Source organism: Salvelinus sp. IW2-2015, linkage group LG17 (assembly GCF_002910315.2).
Source record: "Salvelinus sp. IW2-2015 linkage group LG17, ASM291031v2, whole genome shotgun sequence".
Classification (NCBI taxonomy): domain Eukaryota; kingdom Metazoa; phylum Chordata; class Actinopteri; order Salmoniformes; family Salmonidae; genus Salvelinus; species Salvelinus sp. IW2-2015.
The window spans coordinates 14,349,098-14,375,045 of NC_036857.1; the positions used below are offsets into that span (position 1 = coordinate 14,349,098).

Consider the following 25,948-nt stretch of genomic DNA (forward strand, 5'->3'; position numbering starts at 1 on the left):
AGGCACTAAGTATAACCATGGGGGRAAAACTATCAATCAAGATAAGACATGATCAAAGGCTTCTTGGTTTGTCATGTCTTTTTGCCACATTGTGTTGCCCATTTCTCCAAYCACCAGCAATTCCACAAAAACTAAGACATTTGTGAAAGCAATATTCAGTCAAGATCAAATTGCTCTAAGCTGGGAATTCATCTTTATAATACTTTCTTACAGACTACCATGGTGATCCACAGACCAAATTCACACAATCACTTTGGGTTCATCTACAGTCAAACAAGCTGACAAGACGGTCATCTAAATGTGGGTTTGGCTGCCGGTGACAAAACTAAAGTATGTGTGTTACTATACATGTAAAAGTACGCCGAGACACTCAGCGCTATTGGTTGGATGCATAGATTTTGGCAGTCATTTCAAATGCACAGTGTGGTTCAGGAGAGTAGGCCAGTTTGTAGTGCAGGGAATGAAGTGGATCCTGGGAAACCAAACTGAATCCCCCTACGATTCACTTCAAGAGATTCCGTTTGGATTCCCATGAAGTGTGAACAGCATTCCCAATGGTCAACATGGCATGTTTTACTAAACAGACACTAAAGTTGTTTGCTGCTTTTAAAAGACCTCCAGAGCAGAAGCACATTGGTTTACACTTTGATTCATGCATGTAGGCTTAATCTACAAGGCTTCAATGTAATGTTTACCACAGTACAATTAACTGTACATTAATCCCCCAAAATATATTATATTTCTGTTAAAAAATGATTTGATGCCAGTCTGTTATAAATAAGAACTTACACATAATGGCTGACCATTATAAAAGAGATTGGTGATGTGTGGTTAGAAAGCTACAGAGTTCCTAACACAAGGAAGGCAACAAGGGAAGCTGATAATATTATACAATGACTTCTACTGTAAATCGGTTATAATCCCATCAATTCCAGATCCACTTTGAAGTGGTAGGACAGTTTTACGGCGATTAGCTAGCTATATTTGATAAAGTAGGTATTTGCATACATGTATACCTTACATGCGTTATCATGTTACAATAATCAATTCATTTAATCATAGCCAATGACTGAACAGCAAACCACCCCGCGCCAGTCATACMTGTAGTTAAAAGGAACCATATGGCTTCAGATTCTGTACAAATCACTACAAATGTATACACACTCGCAAACAGACAAATTACTCTTCTTATAATCTTACTACCCGCAATTGTTATTTTCATGACTCATGATTACTTTAACACTCTAAGTTGACTAACTAGGTAAACAGTGGGAGCTGAATGTACTGTAGGCTACTGCCACAAAGCTAGGGGTCACTAACGCTGTTAGCTAGCGAGCCAATAGCCATGCAGAAGCATAAGAGAGGAATATTTTGGGCTGGGGGAATGACTAACTGACTGACTGACGGTCTGTATTCACAGACTGCGCACTGGCCAATGTGGATAGATACGTGTGTGATTGGCCTATACAGCAAATGGTCATTACTCTTATCTATACATATAACTTACATTACGTGACAGGTAGTGATGAGAAGCTCAACCTCTGGACGTATATAGGGGCAGTGGTATAAAGTACTTCAGCAAAAATACTTTAAAGTACTCCCTAAGTCATTTTGGGGGTATCTGTTCTTTACTATTTATATTTTTTACAACTTCTACTTCACTACATTCCTAAAGAAAATAATGTACTTTTTACTTCATACATTTTCCCTGACACCCAAAAGTACTACATTTTGAATGACAGGAAAATGGTCCAATTCACACATTTATCAAGAGAACATCCCTGGTCATCCCTACTGCCTTTGATCTGGCTGACTCACTAAACACAAACGCTTTGTTTGTAAATGATGTGTGAGTGTTGGAGTGTGCCCCTGGCTACCCATAATAAAAAAAGAAAATGGTGCCATCTGATTTGCTTAACATAAGGAATTTGAAATGATTTATACTTTAACTTTTGATACTTAAGTATATTTTAGCAATTACAATTACCTTTGATAGTTCAGTATATTTAAAAACAATTACTTTGACTTAAGTAGTATTTTACTGGGTGACTTTCACTTCAACTTGAGTCCTTTTCTACTTCCCATACTTTCCAACACTGTATAGGGGGAGGGAAACCTGGTTGGAATAGTCCAGGTGCGCTTGGTTTATTTTGTCAGGCACAATGGGACCAAAGGAATAGTCCCAAATGTGCAAACTCGCCATGCAAAGCAAGTTAAAACAAACTAAAATATTTCCAATATTTTAAATAGGTATTCGACCCAGGTCTGATAGGGAGGAAGGGGAGAGGTACCCACAAAGCACTCCTGTTCAGGAACAAAACACAGTCTCCTACAGTCTCAGTTCCTTTCTGCTTTCACCTTTGATGCCTCCAATGATCAAAGGCACATTCACATTCCTGATTTCACCATTGACTGTTTGTTCCATAACTGTTAGAAGACGGGGGAGGGTCGTGTTAACAACACATAGCCTCTCCTTGTATAACACGTGTCTATCGCCACTTCAGAGTTCCAATGGGAGACTGTGTGGTGCTTAGAACAGGAGAGTGTCAGTGGACTGGCAGGAGTGAAAGTGAGGCTGAGGGGATGTTGGTGGGTGTTCCCATGGAGTCCACCTGGATCAGTAGATAACAGGGAGGTCAGAGTAATTTCTATCGAAGTAGCCCCCTGTGTAGAGCCAGTCCTGGGATGACGTGTAGGGGTTTGTGCCTGACTGGAACCATCTGGAAGACACGATAATGGTTATTATGGTTTACTTTCAATGATATAACACCATTGACCTTTATGTTCTACAAGTACGTCATATGAATAAATACAAATCTTGAAATGTGAGGACACTCAGTTGTCACCTAGTGGACCATTCCTCCTCGTCCTTGGAACGGTCTTTCCGCGCCGACCTCTGTTTCTCCTCCAGCCTCTCCTTCTCTCGACTGGCTTCATCTGCACATACAAGAACAGTGGATCTTAAAATGACCTATTCTGTACTTAGAAGCTGATACACAACCTTAACACTAGTTTCAATAAACCAGCCTCTAATACTTTGGCTGTGTGGATATGTGGCATGCACTGACATACTTAACCCCTCTCAAAAAACAACAATGGAATCTGAACACAAAAAAGACATGTGAATGTACCACCCCAAAGGAACGGTAGAGGGCAGCATCATGTAGGGTGTGGGGATGTAATAGAAAAACTTCATTACCCATGTCTCCGTTCTCCATGGCTCTGATGTCGGGCCGCAGGCGGCAGTCTGTGGGGGCCAGGCGGTCCTGCATGCCAGGCTCCAGCTCATTCAGCAACATGGCAAAGTTAGTGAAGTTATACATCTGTAAAAATAAGATTATACATAATTAATACCAAAATGTATGTGTGTGTGTAAGCTGTTGGGTTATACGCTAAGCTGTGTGTGTGTTACCTTAGCAGAGTGTTGGGGTCGTGATGATATCCTCCAGAGCAGGGTGCTGCCAGGGATCATAGCTACGGTCTCCTGGACCTCAGGCATGTCATCTGCATCATCGTTGTCTGCCCTCTCAGGCTCCTCCTACACACACACACACACACACACACACACACACACACACACACACACACACGTGTATGCAAGTCTATATAAAACTAGCAATGCTTACAAAAATCAAATGAGATGTGTATTTTCCTTCTGAATAAAGCACTAAAATCAGAAATGACTTCAGCAAGGGATACAGGGCATTATGAAAGTATTCAGACCCCTTGACCTTTCCCACATTTTGTTACGTTACAGCCTTATTTTCTAAACTGGATTAAATAATCCCCCCCCCCCTCATCAATCTATACACAATACCCCATAATGACAAAGCAAAAACAGGTTTAGACATTTCTGAAAATGTTTTACAAATAAAAAAACAGAACCTTAATTACATAAGTATTGCTATGAGACTTCCATTGATCATCCGTCAGATGTTTCTACAACTTGATTGGAGTCCACCTGTGGTAAATTCAATTGATTGGACATGATTTGGAAAGGCACAAACCTGTCTATATAAGGTCCCACAGTTGACAGTGCATTTMAGAGCAAAAACCAAGCCTTGAGGTCCGAGACAGGATTGTGTCGAGGCACAGATCTGGGGAAGGGTACCAGAAAGCATCGAAGGTCCCCAAGAACACAGTGGCCTCCATCATTCTTAAATGGAAGAAGTTTGGAACAAAGACTCTTCCTACAGCCACCCAGCTAAACTGAGCAAACGGGGGAGAAGGACCTTGGTCAGGGAGGTGACCAAGAAACCAATAGTCACTGACAGAGCTCCAGAGTTCCACTGGAGATGGGAGAACCTTCCAGAAGGACAACCATTTCTGCAGAACTTCACCAATCAGGCCTTTATGGCACCTAAAGGACTCTYGGACCATGAGAAACAGGATTCTCTGGTCTGATGAAACCATAATTGAACTCTTTGGCCTGAGTGCCAAGCGTCACGTCTGGAGGAAACCTGGCATCATCCCTACGGTGAAGCATGGTGGTGGCAGCATCATGCAGTTGGGATATTTTTCAGCGGCAGGGACTGGGAGACTAGTCAGGATCGAGGGAAAGATGAACGGAACAAAGAGAGATCCTTGATGAAAACCTGCTCCTCAACACTCAGACTGTGGCAAAGATTCACCTTCAAAAGGACAAAGACCCTAGCACACAGCCAAGACAACGCAGGAGTGGCTTCGGGACAAGTCTCTGAATGTCTTTGAGTGGMCCAGTCAGAGCCCGGACTTGAACCCGATCGAACATCTCTGGAGAGACCTGAAAATAGCTGTGCTGCGACGCTCCCCATCCAACCTGACAGAGCTTGAGAGGATCTGCAGAGAAGAATGGGAGAAACTCCCTAAATACAGGTGTGCCAAGCTTACGGCATCATACCCAAGAAGACTCTAGGCGATAATTGCAGCCAAAGGTGCTTCAAAGTACTGAGTAAAGGGTCTGAATAATTATGTAAATGTGATATCAGTTTATTTATAATACATTTGCAAAGATTTCTTAAAACGTATTTTTTTGCTTAGTTATAATGGTTTAATGTGTGTAGATTGAGGGGGAAAACAATTTAATCCATTTTAGAATAAGGCTGTAACGTAACAAAATGTGGAAAAAGTCAAGGGGTCTGAATACTTTCCCAATGCCCTGTATGTCTACTTCATGTACCATGAATATACCATATCCACTATGAAATTAACTACACTGTTCTCACCGGTTCACCACACATACTACATGCATACTACTACAGAGACCTAGACTACTTGTCTCATTTTTACCTTGACATTACATCATGGCATGCTGCCAGAATCATCAGGAAATCAAAACCAGAGGACAGTTATCAAAAGAAGTCAATGTTGTATTACAATGAGTCAACAAACATTACAAACACACACAATATGTACACTACAAGGCCCAATCTGCACTGAAAATAACTTTACCCTAGAAAAGGACACCCATGTTGTGAGACACTCACTCACCTGACTCTTCGGTTTCTTAGAGTCTCCTTTCTTCTCAGCCTTCTTGTTGGCCTCATATGTCTGGGGGTCCACGCTCCACATGCACTCAGTCCACTTCCCATAGATCACACAATGCTTCTTTTTACTGCCAGGGACAGAGAGGGGAGGAGACATCAGCAGCCAAATACTGCAGCACTGACAGAGAATGACGCCGTGTTATCATTGTGTGTCACCCACCAGGGGCGAGTTCAGTAGGGAGAAACGCTTCGAAACCATTTGACACGGGAAGGTACCACTCTCTTTCCTGCAGTCAAATTACCTAGTTGACTCATGGGTGGAATGTTGTTAATATTTTTCACCGAAAACACTGTGTTTCTATTTTGATGATAATCGTGCCAGAGGGGAGGCTGCCGTTTAACGGGCTCCTAACCAACTGTGCTATTAAAAAAAAATGTTTTGCATTGTTTGTAACTTATTTTGTACCTAATTTAGCTATTAGCGTGAAGAAATGACGGAAATTCAGTGGGCCGTCGTCGGCGACTGGGTAAACCGCCTTTACCATCCGTTCTATTGGTCAATGTGCAATCACTGGAAAATAAGCTGGATGATATACGATCGAGACTATCCTACCAACGGGACGTTAAAAACGAATATCTTATGTTTCACCGAGTCGTGGCAGATAATATAGAGCTGGCTGGGTTTTCTGTGCATTGGCAGGACAGAGCAGCTATGTCTGGTCTATTTGTCAGTAACAGCTGGGGCGCAATGTCTAATATTAAAGTCTCGAGGTATTGCTCGAGTAAGAGTACCTCATGATAAGCGGTAGACCTCTATCTATCCAGTTTTCATCTATATTATTCATAGCCATCTATTCACCACCACAAACCGATGCTGGCACTAAGACCGCACTTAACGAGCTGAGCTGTATAAGGCCAAAAGAAAACAAGAAAATGCTCATCCAGAAGCGGCACTCCTAGCGGCCGGGGACTTTAATGCAGGCAAACTTAAATCCGTTTTACCTCATTTCTACTAGCATGTCACATGCGCAACCAGAGGAGAAAAGAGAATTTTAAAAAATTAAAAATCTAGACCACCTTCACTCCACACACGGAGGCGCATACAAAGCTCTCCCAATTTGGCAACTCTGACCATAATTCTATCCTCCTGATTCCTGCTTACAAGCAAAAACTAAAGCAGGAAGTAACAGTGRCTCGCTCAATACGGAAGAGGTCAGATGACACGGATGCTACAGGACTGTTTTGCTGTAGCGTAAACATCCAATGGTATTGAGGAGTATACCACCTCAGTCACTGGCTTTATCAATAAGTGCATCTACGACGTYGTGTCCAGTGACCGTACGTATATATCCCAACCAGAAGCCAAGGATTACAGGCAACATCCGCACCGAGCTAAAGGCTAGAGCTGCCGCTTTCAAGAAGTGGGACACTAATCCGGACGCTTATAAGAAATCCCGCTATGCCCTCAGACTAACCATCAAACAGGCAAAGCGTCAATACAGGACTAAGATTGAATCCTACTACACCGGCTCTGTCACTCGTTGGATGTGGCAGGGCTTGCAAACTATTACGGACTACAAAGGGAAGCCCAGACGCAAGCTTCCAAGTGACGCTAGCCTACCAAACGAGCTAAATGCATTTTATGCTTGCGTCGAGGCAAGCAACACTGAAGCATGCATGAGAGCACTAGGTTTTCCGGACGACTGTGTGATCATGCTTACCGTAGCCGATGTGAGGAAGACCTTTAAACAGGTCAACATTCAAGGCTGCGGGGCCAGACGRATTACATGAACGTGCACTCAGAGCATGCGCGGACAAACTGGCAAGTGTCTTCCACTGACATTTCCAACCTCTCCCTGACCGAGTCTGTAATACCCACGTTTCAAGCAGACCACCATAGCCCCTGTGCCCAAGAAAGCGACGGTAACCTGCCTAAATGACTACCACCCCGTAGCACTCACGTCGGTAGCCATGAAGTGCTTTGTAAGATGACACAATCGAACACAACACTGCCCTTTCCCACCTGGACAAAAGGAACACCTACATGAGAATGCTGTTCATTGACTACAGCTCAGCGTTCAACACCATAGTGCCCACAAAGCTAAGGAWCCTGGGACTAAACACCTCCCTCTGCAACTGGATCCTGGACTTCCTGATGGGCCGCCCCCAGGTGGTAAGGGTAGGCAACAAAATTGCCACGCTGATCCTCAACACTGGGTCCCCTTAGGGGTGCGTGCTTAGTCCCCTCCTTTACTCCCTGTTCACCCACGACTGCGAGGCCAAGCACGACTCCAACACCATYAATACGTTTGTTGACGACACAACAGTTGTAGGCCTGATCCCCGACGATGAGCCAGGCGATAGGGAGGTCAGAGACCTGGCAGTGTGGTGCCAGGACAACAACCTCTCCCTCAATGTGAGCAACACAAAGGAGCTGATCATTGACTACAGGAAAAGGAGGGCCGAACAGGCCCCCATTAACATTGACGGGGCTGAAGTGGAGCGGGTCAAGAGTTAAGTTCCACCAACAAACTGTCATGGTCCAAATACACCAATACATTCGTGAAGAAGGCACGACAACACATTTTCCCCCTCAGGAGACTGAAAAGATTTGGCATGAGTCCCCAGATCCTCAAAAAGTTCTACAGCTGCACCATCGAGAGCACCCTGACCGGTTGCATCATCGCCTGGTACGGCAACTGCTCAGCATCCGACCGTAAGGCGCTACAGTGTGCAAGGCCAAGTACATCACTGGGTCCAAGCTTCCTGCCATCCAGGACCTATTAAATAGGCGGTATCGGAGGAAGGCCCAAAAAATTGTCAAAGACTCCAGTCACCAAAGTCATACACTGTTCTCTCTGCTACCGCACAGCAAGCGGTAACGGAGCGCCAAGTCTGGGTCCAAAAGGCTCCKTAACAGCTTCTACCCCCAAGCCATAAGACTACTGAACAATTAATAAAATGGCCACCCGGACTATTTACATTGACACCCCCACCTTTTGTTTTTACACTGCTGATACCCGGCTGTTAATTATCTACGCATAGTCACTTTCCCCCTACCGACATGTACAAATGACCTCAACTAAAATATACCCCTCAATTTTGGGGAATCTCTTATAAAATGGGTTAAAATKATGTATAGTAACCCTAGGTGTAAAATAGTAAATAATGGCTACATCTCAGAARGTTTTAAACTATCTAGGGGAGTAAAACAAGGTTGTCCACTATCGGCATATCTATTTATTATTGCCATCGAAATGTTAGCTGTTAAAATTAGATCAAACATTAATATTAAGGGATTAGAAATCCGTGGCTTAAAAACTAAGGTGTCATTGTACGCTGATGATTCATGTTTTCTTTTAAAACCACAACTAGAGTCTCTCCAGGGCCTCATAGAGGATCTAGATACCTTTGCTATCCTCTCTGGATTAAAACCAAATTATGATAAATGTACCATATTACGTATTGGATCACTAAAAAATACACATTTTAWATTGCCATGTAGTTKACCAATTAAATGGTCTGACGGAGATGTGGACATACTCGGTATAAAAATCCCAAAAGAAAGAAATGATCTCACACCAATAMATTTTTATAGAAAGTTAGCAAAAATAGATAAGATCTTGCTACCATGGAAAGGAAAATACCTGTCTATTTGTGGAAAAATCACCCTGATTAACTCTTTAGTCATATCACAGTTTACCTATTTGCTTATGGTTTTGCCTACACCTAGTGACCTGCTTTTTAAATTATATGAACAAAAAGATCCATTTTATTTGGAATGGCAAGCCAGACAAAATGAAAAGGGCCTATTTATATAACGAATATGAATTCGGAGGGCAGAAATTATTAAATATTAAAGCATTAGACCTCTCACTAAAGGCATCAGTCATAACAAAGTTATACTTAAATCCAAACTGGTTCTCTAGTAATTGGTACGAATGTCTCATCCTATGTTCAAGAAGGGCCTTTTTCCCTTTATTCAGATTACACCTGCTCACTTTCGGTTGTTTGAAAAGGAAATCATCTCCAAAATATCCTTATTTTTTAAACAAGCCTTAGAAAGTTGGTTGCAATTTCAGTTTAATCCACCTGAAAGGACAGAACAAATAGTACAACAAATATTGTGGTTAAATTCAAATATAGTAATTGATAAAAACACTGTATTTATCGAGAAAAGTTTAAAAAGGTAGAATTTTTGTGAATGATATCATAAATAGGACTGGTGGAGTTATGTCACACATGCAGCTAACACAGACAATGGAAATGTCTGCTCTACCCAAAATTACAACCAATTAATTGCAGCATTACCACAAAAATGGAAGAGGCAAGTAGAAGGGGAAAAAAGTAAGGAACTTGTATGTCGGCCCTGTATTAAAGAACATAAATGGTTAAAGAAAAGTGTGATAAATGAAATTGGTATATGTTTTTATTTAAGGACCAAAAAACTGACAGCTGTGCCATATAAATTGCAAAATAGTTGGGAAGAGATTTTCGCTGTACGCCATTCCATGGCACATGGTTTATGAATTGATACGCAAAACAACGCCGGATTCAAAACTTCGAATTTTTCAATTTAAATTACTGTACAAAATTCTTGCAACTAATAGAATGTTATATATATGGGGTATACAATCTTCCCAGCTCTGCAGATTCTGTTGTGAGGAGGCAGAGTCATTAGATCATTTATTTTGGTATTGTCCATATGTAGCTCGTTTTTGGTCACAGGTCCAGGAATGGCTGAAGAATTGCAACATTTGTCTAGAACTAACGCTACAGATAGCAATACTGGGTGACTTGAAAAGCCATAGTCAATCAATCAATAATATAATAATTATTTTAGCAAAAATGTTTATTTTTAATTTACAATCTGTAGAAGCTATGAGAATAGGAAGGTTCAAGTTTTTTGTGAAGCATCACAGCACAGTTGAAAAATATATGGCAAATAAAAATCCGAAATGGATGATGTTGGAAGATAGATGGGAGGGGTTGAGTGGAACTGAAGGGTGGGACTAATAACAAGATAAACAATGTAGGGCATACATTGTTGTGAAATGTGTATAGGTGCGGAGCTTTTGTGAAATAGCACAGTTACAAGTGGAAATAAAATTGGATGGACATCAGAAATAGAGGAAGGACTAAGAACAAACAAGAGAGAACTATTGTAAAGTAGMCTGTGTCTGTAAGATGGGTATAAGATGTATAAATTGAAGGTAAAAACAGAAGTGTTTATTAGTTTACTCCAATTGGGGGATCGGTGGTAGGGTTGCGGGGAATAATAATAAAGGTATATTCTTTAAAAAAGTATGTATGTCTATATAGGTATGTGTATGTATATATGTGTATATGTATGCATGCGTGTATGGATATATATATTTACCCCCAAAAATATGGGGGATTGGAAATGATGCAGACAATTACATTGGAAGTAACATTCTTTCCGCAATATTAAGCTGATCCACCCCTTAAAAAAATATATATATATAAAATAAAATACAAATATATATACCCCCGCATATTGACTTGGTACCGGTACCCCTATATATAGCCTCGTTATTGTTATTGTGTTACTATTTATTTAAAAAATTACTTTAGTTTATTTAGTCAATCTTTTCTTAACTCTATTTCTTGAACTGCATTGTTGGTTAAGGGCTTGTAAGTAAGCATTTCACAGTAAGGTCCTGTTGTATTAGGCACATTTGATTTGAATAAACAGTTATGTTATATTTCAGTCTTTTGTGATGTATATAAAGATTAATATTGTGACTCAAACTCAAAATGTTATACATTTCAACTCTACAGTGGTTCTTCCTTTAAAAGTTGTGGCGTACGTACTGCAGCACAGCTTTGGGGGTGCAGTGTGTCACAAAAACACTTAAAACTGGACCAGTGAATTCAGGACCAGAGAAGTAAGCCATAGTTGGTGTATCAGAGTGCCAATACTTCCACATTCTGTACCTCTTATCCTGAATGTAGCCCTCTACTCTGTGTAGCTCCTTCCCAAACATGCCACATGGCTTGAAGTTCAGCACACACTTATCTCCAGTACTGCTCAGGACAGACAGAGACCAGAAGAATGAGGAGAAAAGAAACAATCATTCATTTCCAGACCATTATGGCTCAAGTACTGTCTTCAGGGGCAAATCTTAACTACCACTAAAGTCACATTTTCACTTAAGCTTTGTTCACAATGCAGACCTTAACGCTCAAATCAGTTTTGTTTTTCAAATCCATTTGGGATACTGACTGTCCAAACAGCAAGTTACAAGTGAACAAATGGGATTTGCGTATGCTCAGACTRTAGTAATTTGCTGACATGGTTACGCTAGTTGTCATGGTAATGACGGGAGTGTGTGTACAGTGGTGTAGGCTGACTGGTGGTGGTTCTCGGGTTTCCTCTTGCTCAGCAGTTCATGTGTCGCAAGCGAAGGTGACAACAAAGCCGACCATAGAAGTTTCCCAGTTGCTTTGACTGTTCGAAATCAGTGTATGAACACTTTAAGCCTCAAAAGGATCCAACTTTCAACTTCAAAATGAGTAATTTTTTCCTAACCACAAAAGTAAACTAGCTAGCTAGCTGTTCCGCTTGCTAGTGTAACGGATGTGAAATGGCTAACTAGTTAGCGGGTACGCGCTAATAGCGTTTCAATCAGTTACGTCACTTGCTCTGAAACCTAGAAGTAGTAGTTCCCCTTGCAGAGGGCTTTTGTGGAGCGATGGGTAACGATGCTTCGTGGGTGACTGTTGTTGATGTGTGCAGAGGGTCCCTGGTTCGCGCCCGGGTCGGGGGGACGGTCTAAAGTTATACTGTTACATTGATGCTGTTGACCCGGATCACTGGTTGCTGCGGAAAAGGAGGAGGTCGAAAGGGGTGTGAGTGTAACGGATGTGAAATGGCTAGCTAGTTAGCGGGTACGCGCTAATAGCGTTTCAATCAGTTACGTCACTTGCTCTGAAACCTAGAAGTAGTGGTTCCCCATGCTCTGCAAGGGCCGCGGCTTTTGTGGAGCGATGGGTAACGATGCTTCGTGGGTGACTGTTGTTTGATGTGTGCAGAGGGTCCCTGGTTCGCGCCCGGGGCGAGGGGACGGTCTAAAGTTATACTGTTWCACTAGCATATTCACTCATTTGTTTGTAAACAATTAATAAGCTAGTTAGCTACCATGTCATGTTTTTATCAAACTGTCAACAGAGTAGCTAGCAAGTAACAAGATACGCCAAATAAGTCTAAAAAACACTTAAGGGTCAATAAACCAGATTTAACCATTCAGACAAGTCACATGACCAGGAATCAAATTTGTATCTGATTTAAAATCACCTATGAATATAGTTTGAATTTGACTTGAGAAAATCTGATTCCATATGCTTCTTGGCTGTTCATTCAGTCTGCAGGGAAAAGATCAGATTCGAAAAGGAAACGCAAAAAAATTGGATCTGAGTCACTTCAAACTGCCAGTGTGAACAAGACTTAACCCATTGACATTAATGCATGATTAAGTGAACATTGTATTGAAGTTAGGATTTGCCCCTATGTCTGTTCTACTGAAAGTAGTGGATATTAACACATTTATATACTTCCAAACCAAGAATTGAAGGTAAACTAAGGTAAACAAAATAGCCATTCCTATATTCACCTGTGGTTGAGGATCTCCACAGTGCCATACTGCTCGATCCACAGTTTACCCAGGATGACATTGTGTACACAGCAGAAAGGGTTGGTCCATGTATAGACCTCACCATGCCTGGGGAGAAGGGGAGCAAACAAAGCCTCAGTACAATGGATTCTCACACACACGTTTGCTGAACAGTTAATCAAAAGACTATCCGGACTATTTGCATTGGCTGTGCACACTCACTGGACTCTACCTACACATACTGCACTGACAATCACACACACACACTACATACGCTCACACGCACACACACACATGCATAGACGCTACACACACACTCACATACGCTGCTGCTACTGTTTATCATCTATCCTGAATGCCTAGTCACTTTTAACCATACTTACAGGTACATGTACATATTACCTCTACCTCATACCCCTGCACATTCACTCGGTACTGGTAGTCCTTGTATATAGCCTTGTCATTTTTTAATACATTTTTTTCTTATTTTTGAGAAGGAAAAAATGTTGTTCTTTTTAACTCTGCATTGTTGGGAAAGGGCACTTAAGTAAGCATTTCACGGTAAAGTCTATACCTGTTGTATTCGGCACATGTGATAAATAACATTTGATTGGATTGATTTGACTCACTTGAGGAGTTCTAGTGTGATGGTTCCCTTTGGCTCAGCCTCCACACTCTTGCCCCAGAACTTTAGTTTGGGGTAGATGGAGCCGTGGAAGACGAAGTCCCCGACTAGGCTTTCAGCGTRGAAGGCACTGATGGGGGGGTGGTGGCTGACCTGCTCCGAGATCAGCCTGTAGCCATGGTCCTCTCTAGGGGAGAGAGAGAGAGAGAGAGAAGAGAAAGGGGGGATGAGAAAAAGAGGGGAAGAAAGAATATAGGCAGGACAGGAGGAGGAAAAAAGACAAAGATTGTTATCATAGCACATTGAAAATAAGGTCAACAGAGGAACATATACTACCGTTCAAAAGTTTGGGGTCACTTAGAAATGTCCTTGTTTAAATTTTTATTTTTTTAAACACATTACAATAACATCAAATTGATCTGAAATACAGTGTAGGCATTGTTAATGTTGTAAATAACTATTGTAGCTGGAAACGGCAGATTTTCTTATGGAATATCTACATAGGTGTACAGAGGCCCATGAACAGCAACCATCACTCCTGTGTTCCAATGGCACGCTGTGTTAGCTAATCCAAGTTAATCATTTTAAAAGGATAATTGCTAAGTTGGAAAACCCTTTTGTAATTATGTTAGTACAGATGAAAAGTATTGTTGATTAAAGAAGCAATAAAACTTTTGAACAGTAGTGTAAGTATTATTGTTAAATTCATGGGTGGAARCAGGTAAAGATCTCCTATTAAAGGCTTGAAGTCCAATACAGCGTGCAGTCTAGTCAGAGACAGGGAGGAACAGTCCAGAGCTACACAGCTTTTTACAACACCTCTCTATGCAACTTTGTATGGGAGTGTTGCAGTCCTGTCCCCTCACCGTGTCAGCTCGTAGGTCTCTCCTAGCAGAGGGTTGAAGGGCTTTCCAGTTCTGTCCCACTGTGACGCTACGGCCGACACGGCAAAAGCAGCTACCGCCTGGGAAGACACGAGGGGAGGATTCACTGTCTCTTACTGTTTAGTCATCCAACTGGGTTATCGGAAGCTTCCTTTGTTGTTACGTTGTGTGTATGCTCTCACCTGCATGCGCTCTATGGAGTCGGACAGCGAGCAGGCTTTGTTGATGAGGTATGTGTGCTCCATGTACTCAGTGATCCGCTGGAGGAAGCTCAGGGGCTCGTTGAACACAATGGGCATGGTGATCTTGGACAACTCCTACACACGGGCGCACGCACACGCGCGCRCACACACACACAGAAAAKAAGCAAGATTAGAATGTGGGATGAATTCAAACTCTTTAGCATAGAAACCTAGAGAATGTCATTGTCTATAAATAGATGTGTGATCATGAAGTCATTCCTAGATAGGGTCTGTAGCCCTTACCAGTCCAATGCATTTCTTTAGAATGCCCCACACACTGAAGTTGTTTCTGGAAAACATTGGGGCGGGTAGTGTTGTCCTGAAAGATGTAAGGATAAGACAGACAAAACACACAAAGACAACATATTATTGTCTTGTAGAGAATCAGAGAAGGTGAGTATCACTATGATGACTATCACTACTAAAGTATGTGATTGTAGAGAATCAGAGAAGGTGAGTATCACTATGATGACTATCACTACTAAAGTATGTGATTGTAGAGGCTGACCTGTTGCATGTTATTATATACTGACTGGGTTAGAGATAAATGGAGCATGTGGACTGGCCAGTCTTCTAGCAGGGTTAAAGCTATTAAGAATGTGGGAGAAAGAGAGGGAGGGAGAGCAACACAGAGTCAGAAAGAGACAGATTACGATAGTGTGAGAAAGAGAGAGAGACCGAAAAGAAAGAGATGGATGGAGAGAAAGAAAGAGAAGACCTGGAGAGGAGGACACAGCAGGAATCTTAGCGTACCTGTGTTTCCTGATTCCGTTCTCCTGTGGCAAGGAACCATCGTTCCTCTGGGTGCCATCATACACCACGGCATCTTTAAAACTGGCCTCCGACGTGCCTTCATACGACTCATCAGARTCCAAGCCTAACACAGACAAAACACACACACAAATTAGGGAAAAGCTATAGAGCCATTTTCTGTTTAYCATCAGTTATGTTGAGTGATGCACGTGCATCTGTAGCAGGATAGCTAACACAGATGTCGGGACATTGACAAACTTAACAGTGATTGATTACCGTGAAAACACGCAAGACTGATGGCCAACAAGTATATTATTCTTCTGGCTTTATCTAGCTCTATTTGTGATATTTGACCTTGCCTTACTAGCCCTTAGGTAATCACCCTCTGATGACATAGTGATGTTGTAGACGATAACCATCTGATTACGTGTTTGGTAGCCTTTCCACTCACAGCCCCTGTCATTCGTATACTGGTTGAAAATGGCAGATTTTGTCATTGATAAATGCCTAAATTGGAACGCAGTGGCTATACAGTAACATGCTATACATGTTAGAGCTCAGGTTATCCACTTCACAGCGCTGTATGGGTTTTGACTGACAGCCATTCTAAACTTGAGCACACGAGATGACCCCATCCCTCCCGCTAATTGGGCAATTTTTGCAAATTTGTTATCGGAGGGAAATGCTGTAAATTGAAAGGAGACGATGTGTTCTGAAAGATGACACATTGAGGATTATAATAAATACATATTTGATGTTACACAATCAAATCACTCACTCATAAGTCCCAAATGTGCACTTCACATTTCTATATTTGAAGACTCATGTCATTTACAGTATCAACATTTATGATCGCTATGTTTTATCCAGTTTCAAGGATGGCATGCGTTATAACCTGGGTAGTCCTGAATAGAATAAGACTGTTTGTAGTATTGTGACAAAAATTTGCCATGGAACACGACTCCATTCTATGCGCACATAAATTACAATCTGTCTGAAGTTTGAAAGCAGAACACTAAGATCATATTAACATAGCTAGCCATGTTGGCAATAGAATAAGCTTTCAAATTACACCCACCTGACTCAGATTGTGATTTATAAATTTATAAATGTTTTTGGATTGCGTAAACAGAAATTGTATGACGGTGGGGACGGAGGGCTGTGTTCCAAACAAAAAACAATGAGTGTGTTTGCTTCAGCTCCTCAATGGCAAGGCTAGGAGAGCTCAAAAAAGCACCTTATAGTGACATGCTGACTAGACAGGGCACGAGTGTGCATGCCCCATAGCGCGCATGTTGATTTTGTACATCCACACCAGACGCGATYAGGACACGCAGGTTGAAATATCAAAACAAACTGAACCAACTAGATTAATTTAGGGACAGGTCGAAACACATGAAACATTAATGGCCAGCTAGTTGCTACCTAAATATTGGGTTGTTATTTTACCTGAAATACTGAGTCTCCTTTTTGTCTGGATCTTTGTAGAATTTGGACCCATTTGGAGTTACACAAAATCGTATGTTCTCTACTCCGACAATTATTCCACAGATAAAAGGGGAAAACTTGTTAGTTTCTAGTAATTTCTTCTTCTGACTTTATATGGTGGTTGGCAACCAACTTTAAGGTGCATTACCACCACCAACTGGACTGGAGTGTGGACCTCAGTTCGTCTTTCTCACCCACGTGGGTATATGCTCCTAAAAACCAATAAGGGATGGGAGAGGCAGGACTTGCAGTACATCARCATCAAAAATAGAACCAAGTTCTRTTTTAGCRCCTGGCTACACAGAAGCTTGTTGAGGCGCGCGAGCAGTTTGGATGAAATTATTGAATAACGTGTGTACATTTATTTTGCAATGCTCGAGCACATAAAATTGTTGCTTTATTTGTTTTTTGAAACCAGGTTTGCTGTTCACTTATGCTATACGAGATGGGAGTTCCATGCAATCATGGCTCTGTATAATACTATACGTTTCCTTGAATTTGTTCTGGACCTGGGGACTGTAAAATACCCCTGGTGGCATGTCTGGTGTGGTAAGTGTGTGTCAGTGCTGTGTGTAAGTTGACTCTGCAAACAAACATTTTTAAACACAATGTTTCTTATAAAAACAAGAAGTGATGCATTCAGTCTTTCATCAATGCTTAGCCAAGAGAGACTAGTATTGATATTAGCGCTCACTCTGATGAAAAGCAAAATATTCCGCTCTGTTCTGGGGCCGATGCAGCTTAACTAGCTCCTTCTTTGCAGCATTTTACCATATGACTGGACAATAATCAAGATAGAACTAGAGCCTGCAGGACTTGCTTTATGGAGTGTGGTGTCAAAAAAGAAGAGCATCTCTTCATCACCAGACAGACCTCTCCCGATCTTTACAACCATTGAATCAACATGTTTTGACCATGATGGTGTTACCTTAGATGGTAAACTAAGTAATTTAGTCTCCTCAACTTGCTTAACAGCCACACCATTCATTACCATATTACGCTCAGGTCTAGAATGCTCTTAGTTTTAGAGATGTTCAGGACCGGTCTATTACTGGCCACCCATTCTAAAACGGACTGCAAYTCTTTGTTTAGGGTTGCAGTGACTTCACTAGCTGTGGTTGCTGAYGSGTATAGGGTTGAATAATGAGCATACATGGACACACAGGCTTTGTTTAATGCCACTGGCAGGTTATTGGTAAACATAGAAAATAGTATATGGCCAAGAGAGCTGCTCTGCGGTACACCACACTTCACATGTTAAACATTAGAGAAGATTATATTAAAGAAAACCCTCTGGTGTTCTATTAGATAAATACAATAGCTCTGAATTCACGATATGTTGGCGGTTGAAAAGCCATAACATTCGTTTTTTCAACAGGTTACAGTCAATAATATCAAAAGGCTACACTGAAATCTAACAGTCGAGCACCCACAATCTTCGTATCAATTTCTTTCAACCAATCATTAGTAATTTGTGTCAGTGCAGTACATGTTGAGTGCCATTCTCTATAAGCATGCTGAAAGTCTTGTTAAATGTGTTTACAGAGAAATAGTATTGTATTTGGTCAAACAATTTTTTCAACAGTTTTAGGGAAATGGGTCTTTACATTACATAACTCACCTAGCCTGACAAGTTTACCTAATATAGAATTACATAATCTAACTATTCTAAATTATAATATTTTATTCACACCAAAAATACAAACACACACAGAACAACAACTACATCTCCTCTGCCTAGACACGCATGGCTCACACCTCCAACCCTAGTGCCTGCATTATTGTTTGCCACATGGCCTTACGTTGTACCAATTGTTTATTATCGGTCGCCATGCTATTAAAAATAAAAAATAAAATATTTTTCCATTGTGTTAACAATTAMTGTGCTGCAATTTCTGAGACTGGTAACTCTAATGAACTTATCCTCTGCAGCAGAGGCAACTCTGGGTCTTCCTTTCCTGTGGCGGTCCTCATGAGAGCACGTTTCATCATAGCGCTTGATGGTTTTTGCGACTGCACTTGRAGAAACTTTCAAAGTTCTTGAAAATGTTCCGGATTGACCTTCATGTCTTAAAGTAATGATGGACTGTCGTTTCTCTTTGCTTATTTGAGCTGTTCTTGCCATAATATGGACTTGGTATTTTACCAAATAGAGCTATCTTCTGTATACCAACCCTACCTTGTCACAACACAACTGATTGGCTCAAACGCAATTATAAGGAAAGAAATTCCACAAATGAACTTTTAMCAAGGGGCACCTGTTAATTGAAATGCATTCCAGGTGACTGCCTCATGAAGCTGGTTGAGAGAATGTCAAGAGTGTGCAACGCAGTCATCACTTTATAGCATTACCGGAAAGCATGGATTATTGAATAATTGTTAGTTTTACACTTAACACACGACTGCCATTGTGTTGTAGAATTTGTACATTGACAGTTGTATAATAAATTCTATACATTAGTTATACTGTATTAAGCGTCCATTTTTGTTTCGTGTAATTTCATTAGTTATGCTCCAACTTTCCCTCCATCTTGAGCCAACAGTTMTTTTTAAGTCCTTGTTCCAATAATTTATATGCGTTGTCTTGGCTGTGTGCTTAGGGTCGATGTCCAGTTGGAAAGTGAACCTTCTCCMCAGTCTGAGGTCCTGAGCGCTTTGGAGCAGGTTTGATCAATGATCTCTCTGTACTTTGCTCCGTTCAGCTTTCCTTCAATCCTGACTAGTCTCCCAGTCCCTGCCGCTGAAAAACATCCCCACAGCATGATGCTGCCACCACCATGCTTCACCGTAGAGATGGTGCCAGGTTTCCTCCARACGTGACGCTTGGCATTCAGGACAAAGAGTTCAATCTTGGTTTCATCAGACCAGAGAATCCTGTTTGTCATGGTCCGAGAGTCCTTTAGRTGCCTTTTGGCAAACTCCAAGCGTGCTGTCATGTACCTTTTGCTGAGGAGTGGCTTCTGTCTGGCCACACTACCATAAAGACCTGATTGGTGGAGTGCTGCAGAGATGGTTGTCTCATCTCCACAGAAGAGTGGAAGAGTCGGGATCTTGGTCACCTCCCTGACCAAGGCCCTTCTCCCCGGATGGCTCGGTTTGGCCGGGCCACTGTGTTCTTGGGGACCTTCAAWGCTGCAGACATGTTTTTGTACCCTTCCCCAGATCTGTACCTCGACTCAATCCTGTCTCAGAGCTCTACGGACAATTCTTTCAACCTCAAGGCTTGGTTTTTGCTCTGACACGTTGTCAACTGTGGGACCTTACATAGACAGGTGTGCCTTTCCAAATCATGTCCAATCAATTGAATTTACCACAGATGAACTCCAATCAAATTGTAGAAACATCAAGGATTATCAATGGAAACAGGATGTACCTGAGCTCAATTTCGAGTCTCATGGCAAAGGGTCTGAATACTTATGTAATTATGGTATATGTTTTGTTTTTTATACATTTTTCATTATGGGTTATTGTGTGTAGATGAGAAKAAWWWAWWWTATTTWATCCATTTTAGAATAAGGCTGTAACGTAATCAAACGTGGAAAAAGTGAAGGGGTTTGAATACTTTCCGAATGCACTGTATAATAACAAAGTAAACAGTCTGACATTTGACAGTCTTACAATTAGGCTACAGGTGAAAGGAATGACTACATGGGAGGGAGCCACAGCACTAATGCACAATGACGTGATACAAATTGACACATAACATAGACCGACTCTGAACTAAGAATTTATGAGGTGTAAAAGAGAAAGGTMTAGAGCCCTATTAAAAATTGCTATAAATAATTAACTAATAAATAATTAGCTAGGTCAACCCGGAACACCCAAAGAAATCTGATCTGGGATTCATAAGAATATCTGATAGACATAAACAATAACTTGATGACACTGTGATCTGCAGTTCACCCCACGTTCAGCAGGCTCTCCCTTTGTCCATCCTTTCATCCCCTCGCATGCACGCACACCTCCGCAAGTTTGTTTCCCCACAGAGCCAAGGAGCCACCAGCGCACACACGTTGTTCCCCGGCCAATCGCACACACGTTGTTCCCCAGCCAATCGCACACACGTTGTTCCCCAGCCAATCGCACACACGTTGTTCCCCAGCAAATCGCACACACGTTGTTCCCCAGCCAATCGCACACACGTTGTTCCCCAGCAAATCGCACACGCGCACGGACAAAAGTAGCCGACTAAGGAGTTTGCGTCTGCTGGAGCCTTGGCTGTAAAATATCATGCGTTGCGGCGGTGCTTCGCTGCATTATTGAAGCTATCAGTTCAACTGCTAAGGTTACAGTATACTGTGTGGCACTGGGCCACTGTGTGAGCTACAGTACAAAGACACATCTCTAACTCCTGAGTCCTGCCCATAACAGTGTGTCAAGTGCAACAGTCCAAAATGGCAAGAGCCATTAAATGTCAAGACCACAACAAGGTCATGTTCAGTAGGTATAAACAGGAGACAATGTATTTGAGAATTTAGCGAAAAATAAAAAATGAACATTTCCTTTTTCAAAACTCCCATTTTGAACCTGCTGAACGTGACCATGACAAGAGTGATGATAAATAACTGTTGAGTCACTGTCAATGTTGTCTCTGTGTGTGTATTCTATTCTCCTACAACTATGTGGTAACATTTGAAGGTCTTGTAAGTAATTCTATTATCTAGGCCCGCCCGCCCGTGCAGACAGGGACACCCACCTGTGACTGCATCGTAGAACTCGTCATCGTTGTTCATTGTACAGGGTCAAAGTCAGACCTCCAGGTGCTAGCGGAGGGAGAGGTGAGTCTCTAAAGCATGGTCCCTCTAGTGAGCCTCACTGGTCACTGGCACTTCAAATTCCTCCTCCTCCACGTCAGGACAGGCAGCAGCTCACACAGCAAACCTGCAAGACAATCAGGTCAGGGTTGTATTAATTAATGCACACTGTAGCGAAAGGTTTTGCAACGGAAAACAAAAACGAGCAGTTCTTGTTAGACAAGTCCAGGTAGTCCCTCCCTGTTTCAGTCCGTTTTCTTCCATTTGGTGTCGAATGAATATGACCAAGACAGGCCACCATTAACGATCACACATCAACAACAGTAATACAACTAGGCAATCTGTTCATGAAACTCCTATTAATTTCACAACACACTCATCTACCAGTAGACTATATGAACTCTTCTCCTTGCTGTCCCTCTAGTCTAGTAGCTCTGGTTTCTGGGTTGGAGTGGACCCAGTGAGTGGTGGCCTGTATGGTCCACTGAGCCCAAACAAACAGTGGTCAAATTACATAACCAAACACAGGAGCAAAATGGCTGCCATTTGCTGTGGCTCTTTGTCAGTCTGTCGGTCGGTCTGGTGTTAGCCTGATCCTGAACTTTCTCTCTGTGTGCGTTAGCCTTACCTGCTGTTCTGCTGTCTGTTAGTCTCTCTATTCAGATCTAGCCTGTGGTCTAGGAGGTTTTTCTGGGTGTAGGAGGACTAGGGAGGGTGACTGACTGACTGTTCTCTATTTGTGTCCTTAGTCTTTACTTACCCAGTACCAGGAACGCATCAAACAAACTTACTGGTGAACTTTGGACTGAWCCACGATCGATAAGCGAGGAGGAGACCGGTTGGTGCATAAGCCCTATGTATTCAGTTCTGCACAGAGGATTGGTCACATCTAAGCTCCATATTAAAGTTAATAAAAAATCACCCCCACCTTGGGACTGGGCGTTATAGCCCAAATATATATCAATGTTTTTCACTTTTTTGACTTCATGGTGGTATTTGACTGTATTTTGGCTCTAATCTTTATATAAAAAATTGCAAATGTCACAATSCTGTCTTGGAGCTCCACGGACAATTCTTTCAACCTCAAGGCTTGGTTTTTGCTCTGATATGCACTGTGGGACCTTATATAGATAGGTGTGTGCCTTTCCAAATCATGTCCAATCAATTGAATTTATCACAGGTGGACTCCAATCAAGTTGTAAAAACATCTCATGGATGACCAATGGAAACAGGATGCACCTGAGCTCAATTTCAAGTCCCATAGCAAAGGGTCTGAATACTTATGTAATTAAGTTATCTGTTTATTTTTTTTAGACATTTGTTTTCACTTTGTCATTATGGGATATTGTGTGTAGATTGATAAGGAAAASATTTTATTTAATCCATTTTAGAATAAGGCTGTAAGGTAACAATGTGGAACAAGTCAAGGGGTCTGAATACTTTATGAATGGCCTGTATATTGTTGATGTTACTAACACTATAACAGTTAATGAGAACTAGTGATAGAGTTCAGTCAAGGGTTTCTCTATATTGAAACCTTAAATGGTACCTCTCAGATTTGGATAGGATAACCAAATTAATCAAACAAAATCAGATCAATTAATTATTCCAGTAATTAATCAGTAAATTATCTGGAAATTATCTGGAGCATTAATTAGCCGAGTCACAACATTTGCATAGATGAAGCAATCTCTTCTTTTATAAAAGTGTGCGCTGTCTCTTTAAGACCCAATATGTCATTCACACACAGAGTCCATTCAAGGTTCGAGCAAAGATGATCTTGACTGGGAGAGACGTGAGRMGGGGGAGACAAAGTGAATGAATAACGTTTTTTGGGACAATCAGATTTGAAATTAGCAATATTTTGCATTATGGTTTGCATATTATGACAAACACGGTACTAGGGTAGTGAATTGATGTTAGCTTCAGCTGTAAGCTAGCACGGAAAGTTAGCCTACAAAGCTGGAAGCTACCGGTATCTTCTTGCAATGTGAAGAGTTGTAGCCTGTAATGGACAGTTATAAAAAATTGTACGTGCATTATTCAAGTGTGTTAACTTCTGTGTAGCATAAGTGGTGATACAGCCCAGACTGCCAGTGAGTGCACTGGTTCCTCAGGACAGGCTAGAGCTGGCAATGACAAAGGGGAGCAGGAACGGTACGCTCAATCAGTAGACGACGCCAGACATTTGCCAAAGGTTTTATTTTATTTTAATTATAGTACCAAACTGTTTTTCATATTCTAGGATGGAAAAAGTAGACGTTTCTTCAACACTAGTCAGCTTACAGCTGAAGCTAACATCAATTCACTACCCTAGTACACAAGAAAGTGTTTAGGCAACTTTTATGACACTTAAATGCATTCATCATGTGTCAAATGAATGGATGATTATGGTTTTGCCTATCTATGCTAGAACTAAGGGGTGAGGAGAGTTGAAGTAGGCCTATGKCTTAAGAAAGCAGACATTGACCAATAATTAGATAAAATGCTTGAGGAGCAACTATAACCTCCCACTGCTGACCCCATCCTTGGCCTTTGAAAGTTCCCTAGGCTGTTGGCGTAACTCTAAGTCCATCAGCAGACAGAGGCATCAGGAACAGACAACAGTAGAGACCTACCCATATCTGAACATATGAGACCTTGCTCTCCCCCCGTTCCCCGTGTGAGCCATCTGATTGGCTGTTACCATCTCTCAGGTTGTCACTCCATCGACCTCTCATTAAGGATTACGTAAGTGTTAGAGACATGGCACCATATCATGCATCATAGATAAACAATACGTTATCTCACACCAACTACTCGCTCACTCATAAGTCTATTTAGTGCGATGAAAAAGAGCACAGTATGACCCAGAGGATAACGCTACAGTCAGTCTGGTAGCTAGAGACTGGGTCAACAGGGGAGGAGTTTTCTTCAGGTAGGGATTTCTTAAGGTAACTTACACACAACTCAACTGTTGTTACTCTACATTTGTTTGGCCATCTTACTGATTGAACATTTCATACAGTTGGCAGCCCAAATCTCTTATTAACAGTCATGAGAACAAATAGGCCTAACCATCATTTACCTAAATGGGACACAAATCTAAGGTCCAAACTGTCATTTGATCAATCAACACAGTCTAAGGTCCAACCGATCGCTTTCCTTCGGACACAACAGGTGCAAATACAATACACACATCCGAAGCCTTGACTGCCATGAGCAAAATTGTCACTTAAACCAACAAGAGCAACACAAGCTAACTGACAGATGTCCCGACTCCTTAAACGACGTGGGAAGAACACTTGACAGGTTTATGAGAGACTAGCAACTCTTCAGACAGATTAGATGTCTGTTTGTCTGAGGCTACAGCTGTAAACAGTAATAATGGAGACAGAGCCGTTACCAACCCATTATGCCATTCAAATTCTCTTTGCTGCTCCTAGTMCGGTCCTGTGTGGTTGGAAAACAACATCCAAAACCAGCGGGAGTCAGAGACGAGAGAGAGAGAAAGGGAAGAGAGCCTTGGCCATGGAGAGCTGTCACCATGCGAGAGGCACAGACACACACATACCTCTGTGTGCCTGTGAGGACATGGACTTTGAGGTATGGTAGCTACAGCAACGACCTGAGAAAATTGAATAGAATCCCATTTGGCAAGCAGAGTGGCTTCTTAGGGGTTAGCTGAGAGCAAAATAACAAATGGGACCAAAACACCCAAGAGCCCCATTAAGAGGTAACACAAAGCCTGGAGAGTGTGTGTTGGTGTGTGTGTGTGTGTGTGTGTAAAGCTAGCGTGAGTATTTAATTTTTTTATTTATTTTTTAATAAAAAAAGTGCGCACACAGAAACACTATTGTTATTAAGCACATGGTGGCAACGTTCCAGTCCAACATTTTAAACATTTTAACACTTCAACAACTAATGAAAACAATAACATTATGCGTAATGTATGTAATACAACCGTTTAAATGTTTCTATTATATGCAATGGTGAATCACAAAATGGGATTAGGGATCCATGTAATGACAACGAACAGACCCATTCACAGATCTATTGATGTAGCCTAACCAGCATCCCTAGTACATCTATGGTCAGATCAGTACAGTAAAAGGACTGAAGAA

General features: G+C 41.6%; 1 protein-coding gene across 3 annotated transcripts in view; it reads right to left on the reverse strand.

Moving 5' to 3' along the window:
- Nucleotides 1-2,046: 2,046 nt before the first annotated feature.
- LOC111977094 (oxysterol-binding protein-related protein 2) overlaps nt 2,047-25,948 on the reverse strand; it is a 31,408-nt gene continuing 7,506 nt past the window's right edge. Inside the window, exons 1-14 of one of the 3 annotated variants that reach the window (XM_024006400.2) lie at nt 22,474-22,570; nt 21,788-21,972; nt 15,604-15,727; nt 15,094-15,169; nt 14,791-14,925; nt 14,591-14,688; nt 13,729-13,911; nt 13,100-13,207; nt 11,424-11,513; nt 5,470-5,593; nt 3,413-3,538; nt 3,200-3,323; nt 2,847-2,937; nt 2,047-2,720 (exon numbers count right to left, since the gene is read on the reverse strand). In XM_024006400.2, the coding sequence (XP_023862168.1) occupies nt 2,618-2,720; nt 2,847-2,937; nt 3,200-3,323; nt 3,413-3,538; nt 5,470-5,593; nt 11,424-11,513; nt 13,100-13,207; nt 13,729-13,911; nt 14,591-14,688; nt 14,791-14,925; nt 15,094-15,169; nt 15,604-15,727; nt 21,788-21,824 (1,419 nt within the window). In that variant the 5' untranslated portion in view covers nt 21,825-21,972; nt 22,474-22,570 and the 3' untranslated portion in view covers nt 2,047-2,617. Of the gene's footprint in view, nt 2,721-2,846; nt 2,938-3,199; nt 3,324-3,412; nt 3,539-5,469; nt 5,594-11,423; nt 11,514-13,099; nt 13,208-13,728; nt 13,912-14,590; nt 14,689-14,790; nt 14,926-15,093; nt 15,170-15,603; nt 15,728-21,787; nt 21,973-22,473; nt 22,571-25,948 lie in introns of those variants that run through there. The other 2 variants (XM_024006398.2, XM_024006402.2) reach the window with 2 other exon arrangements.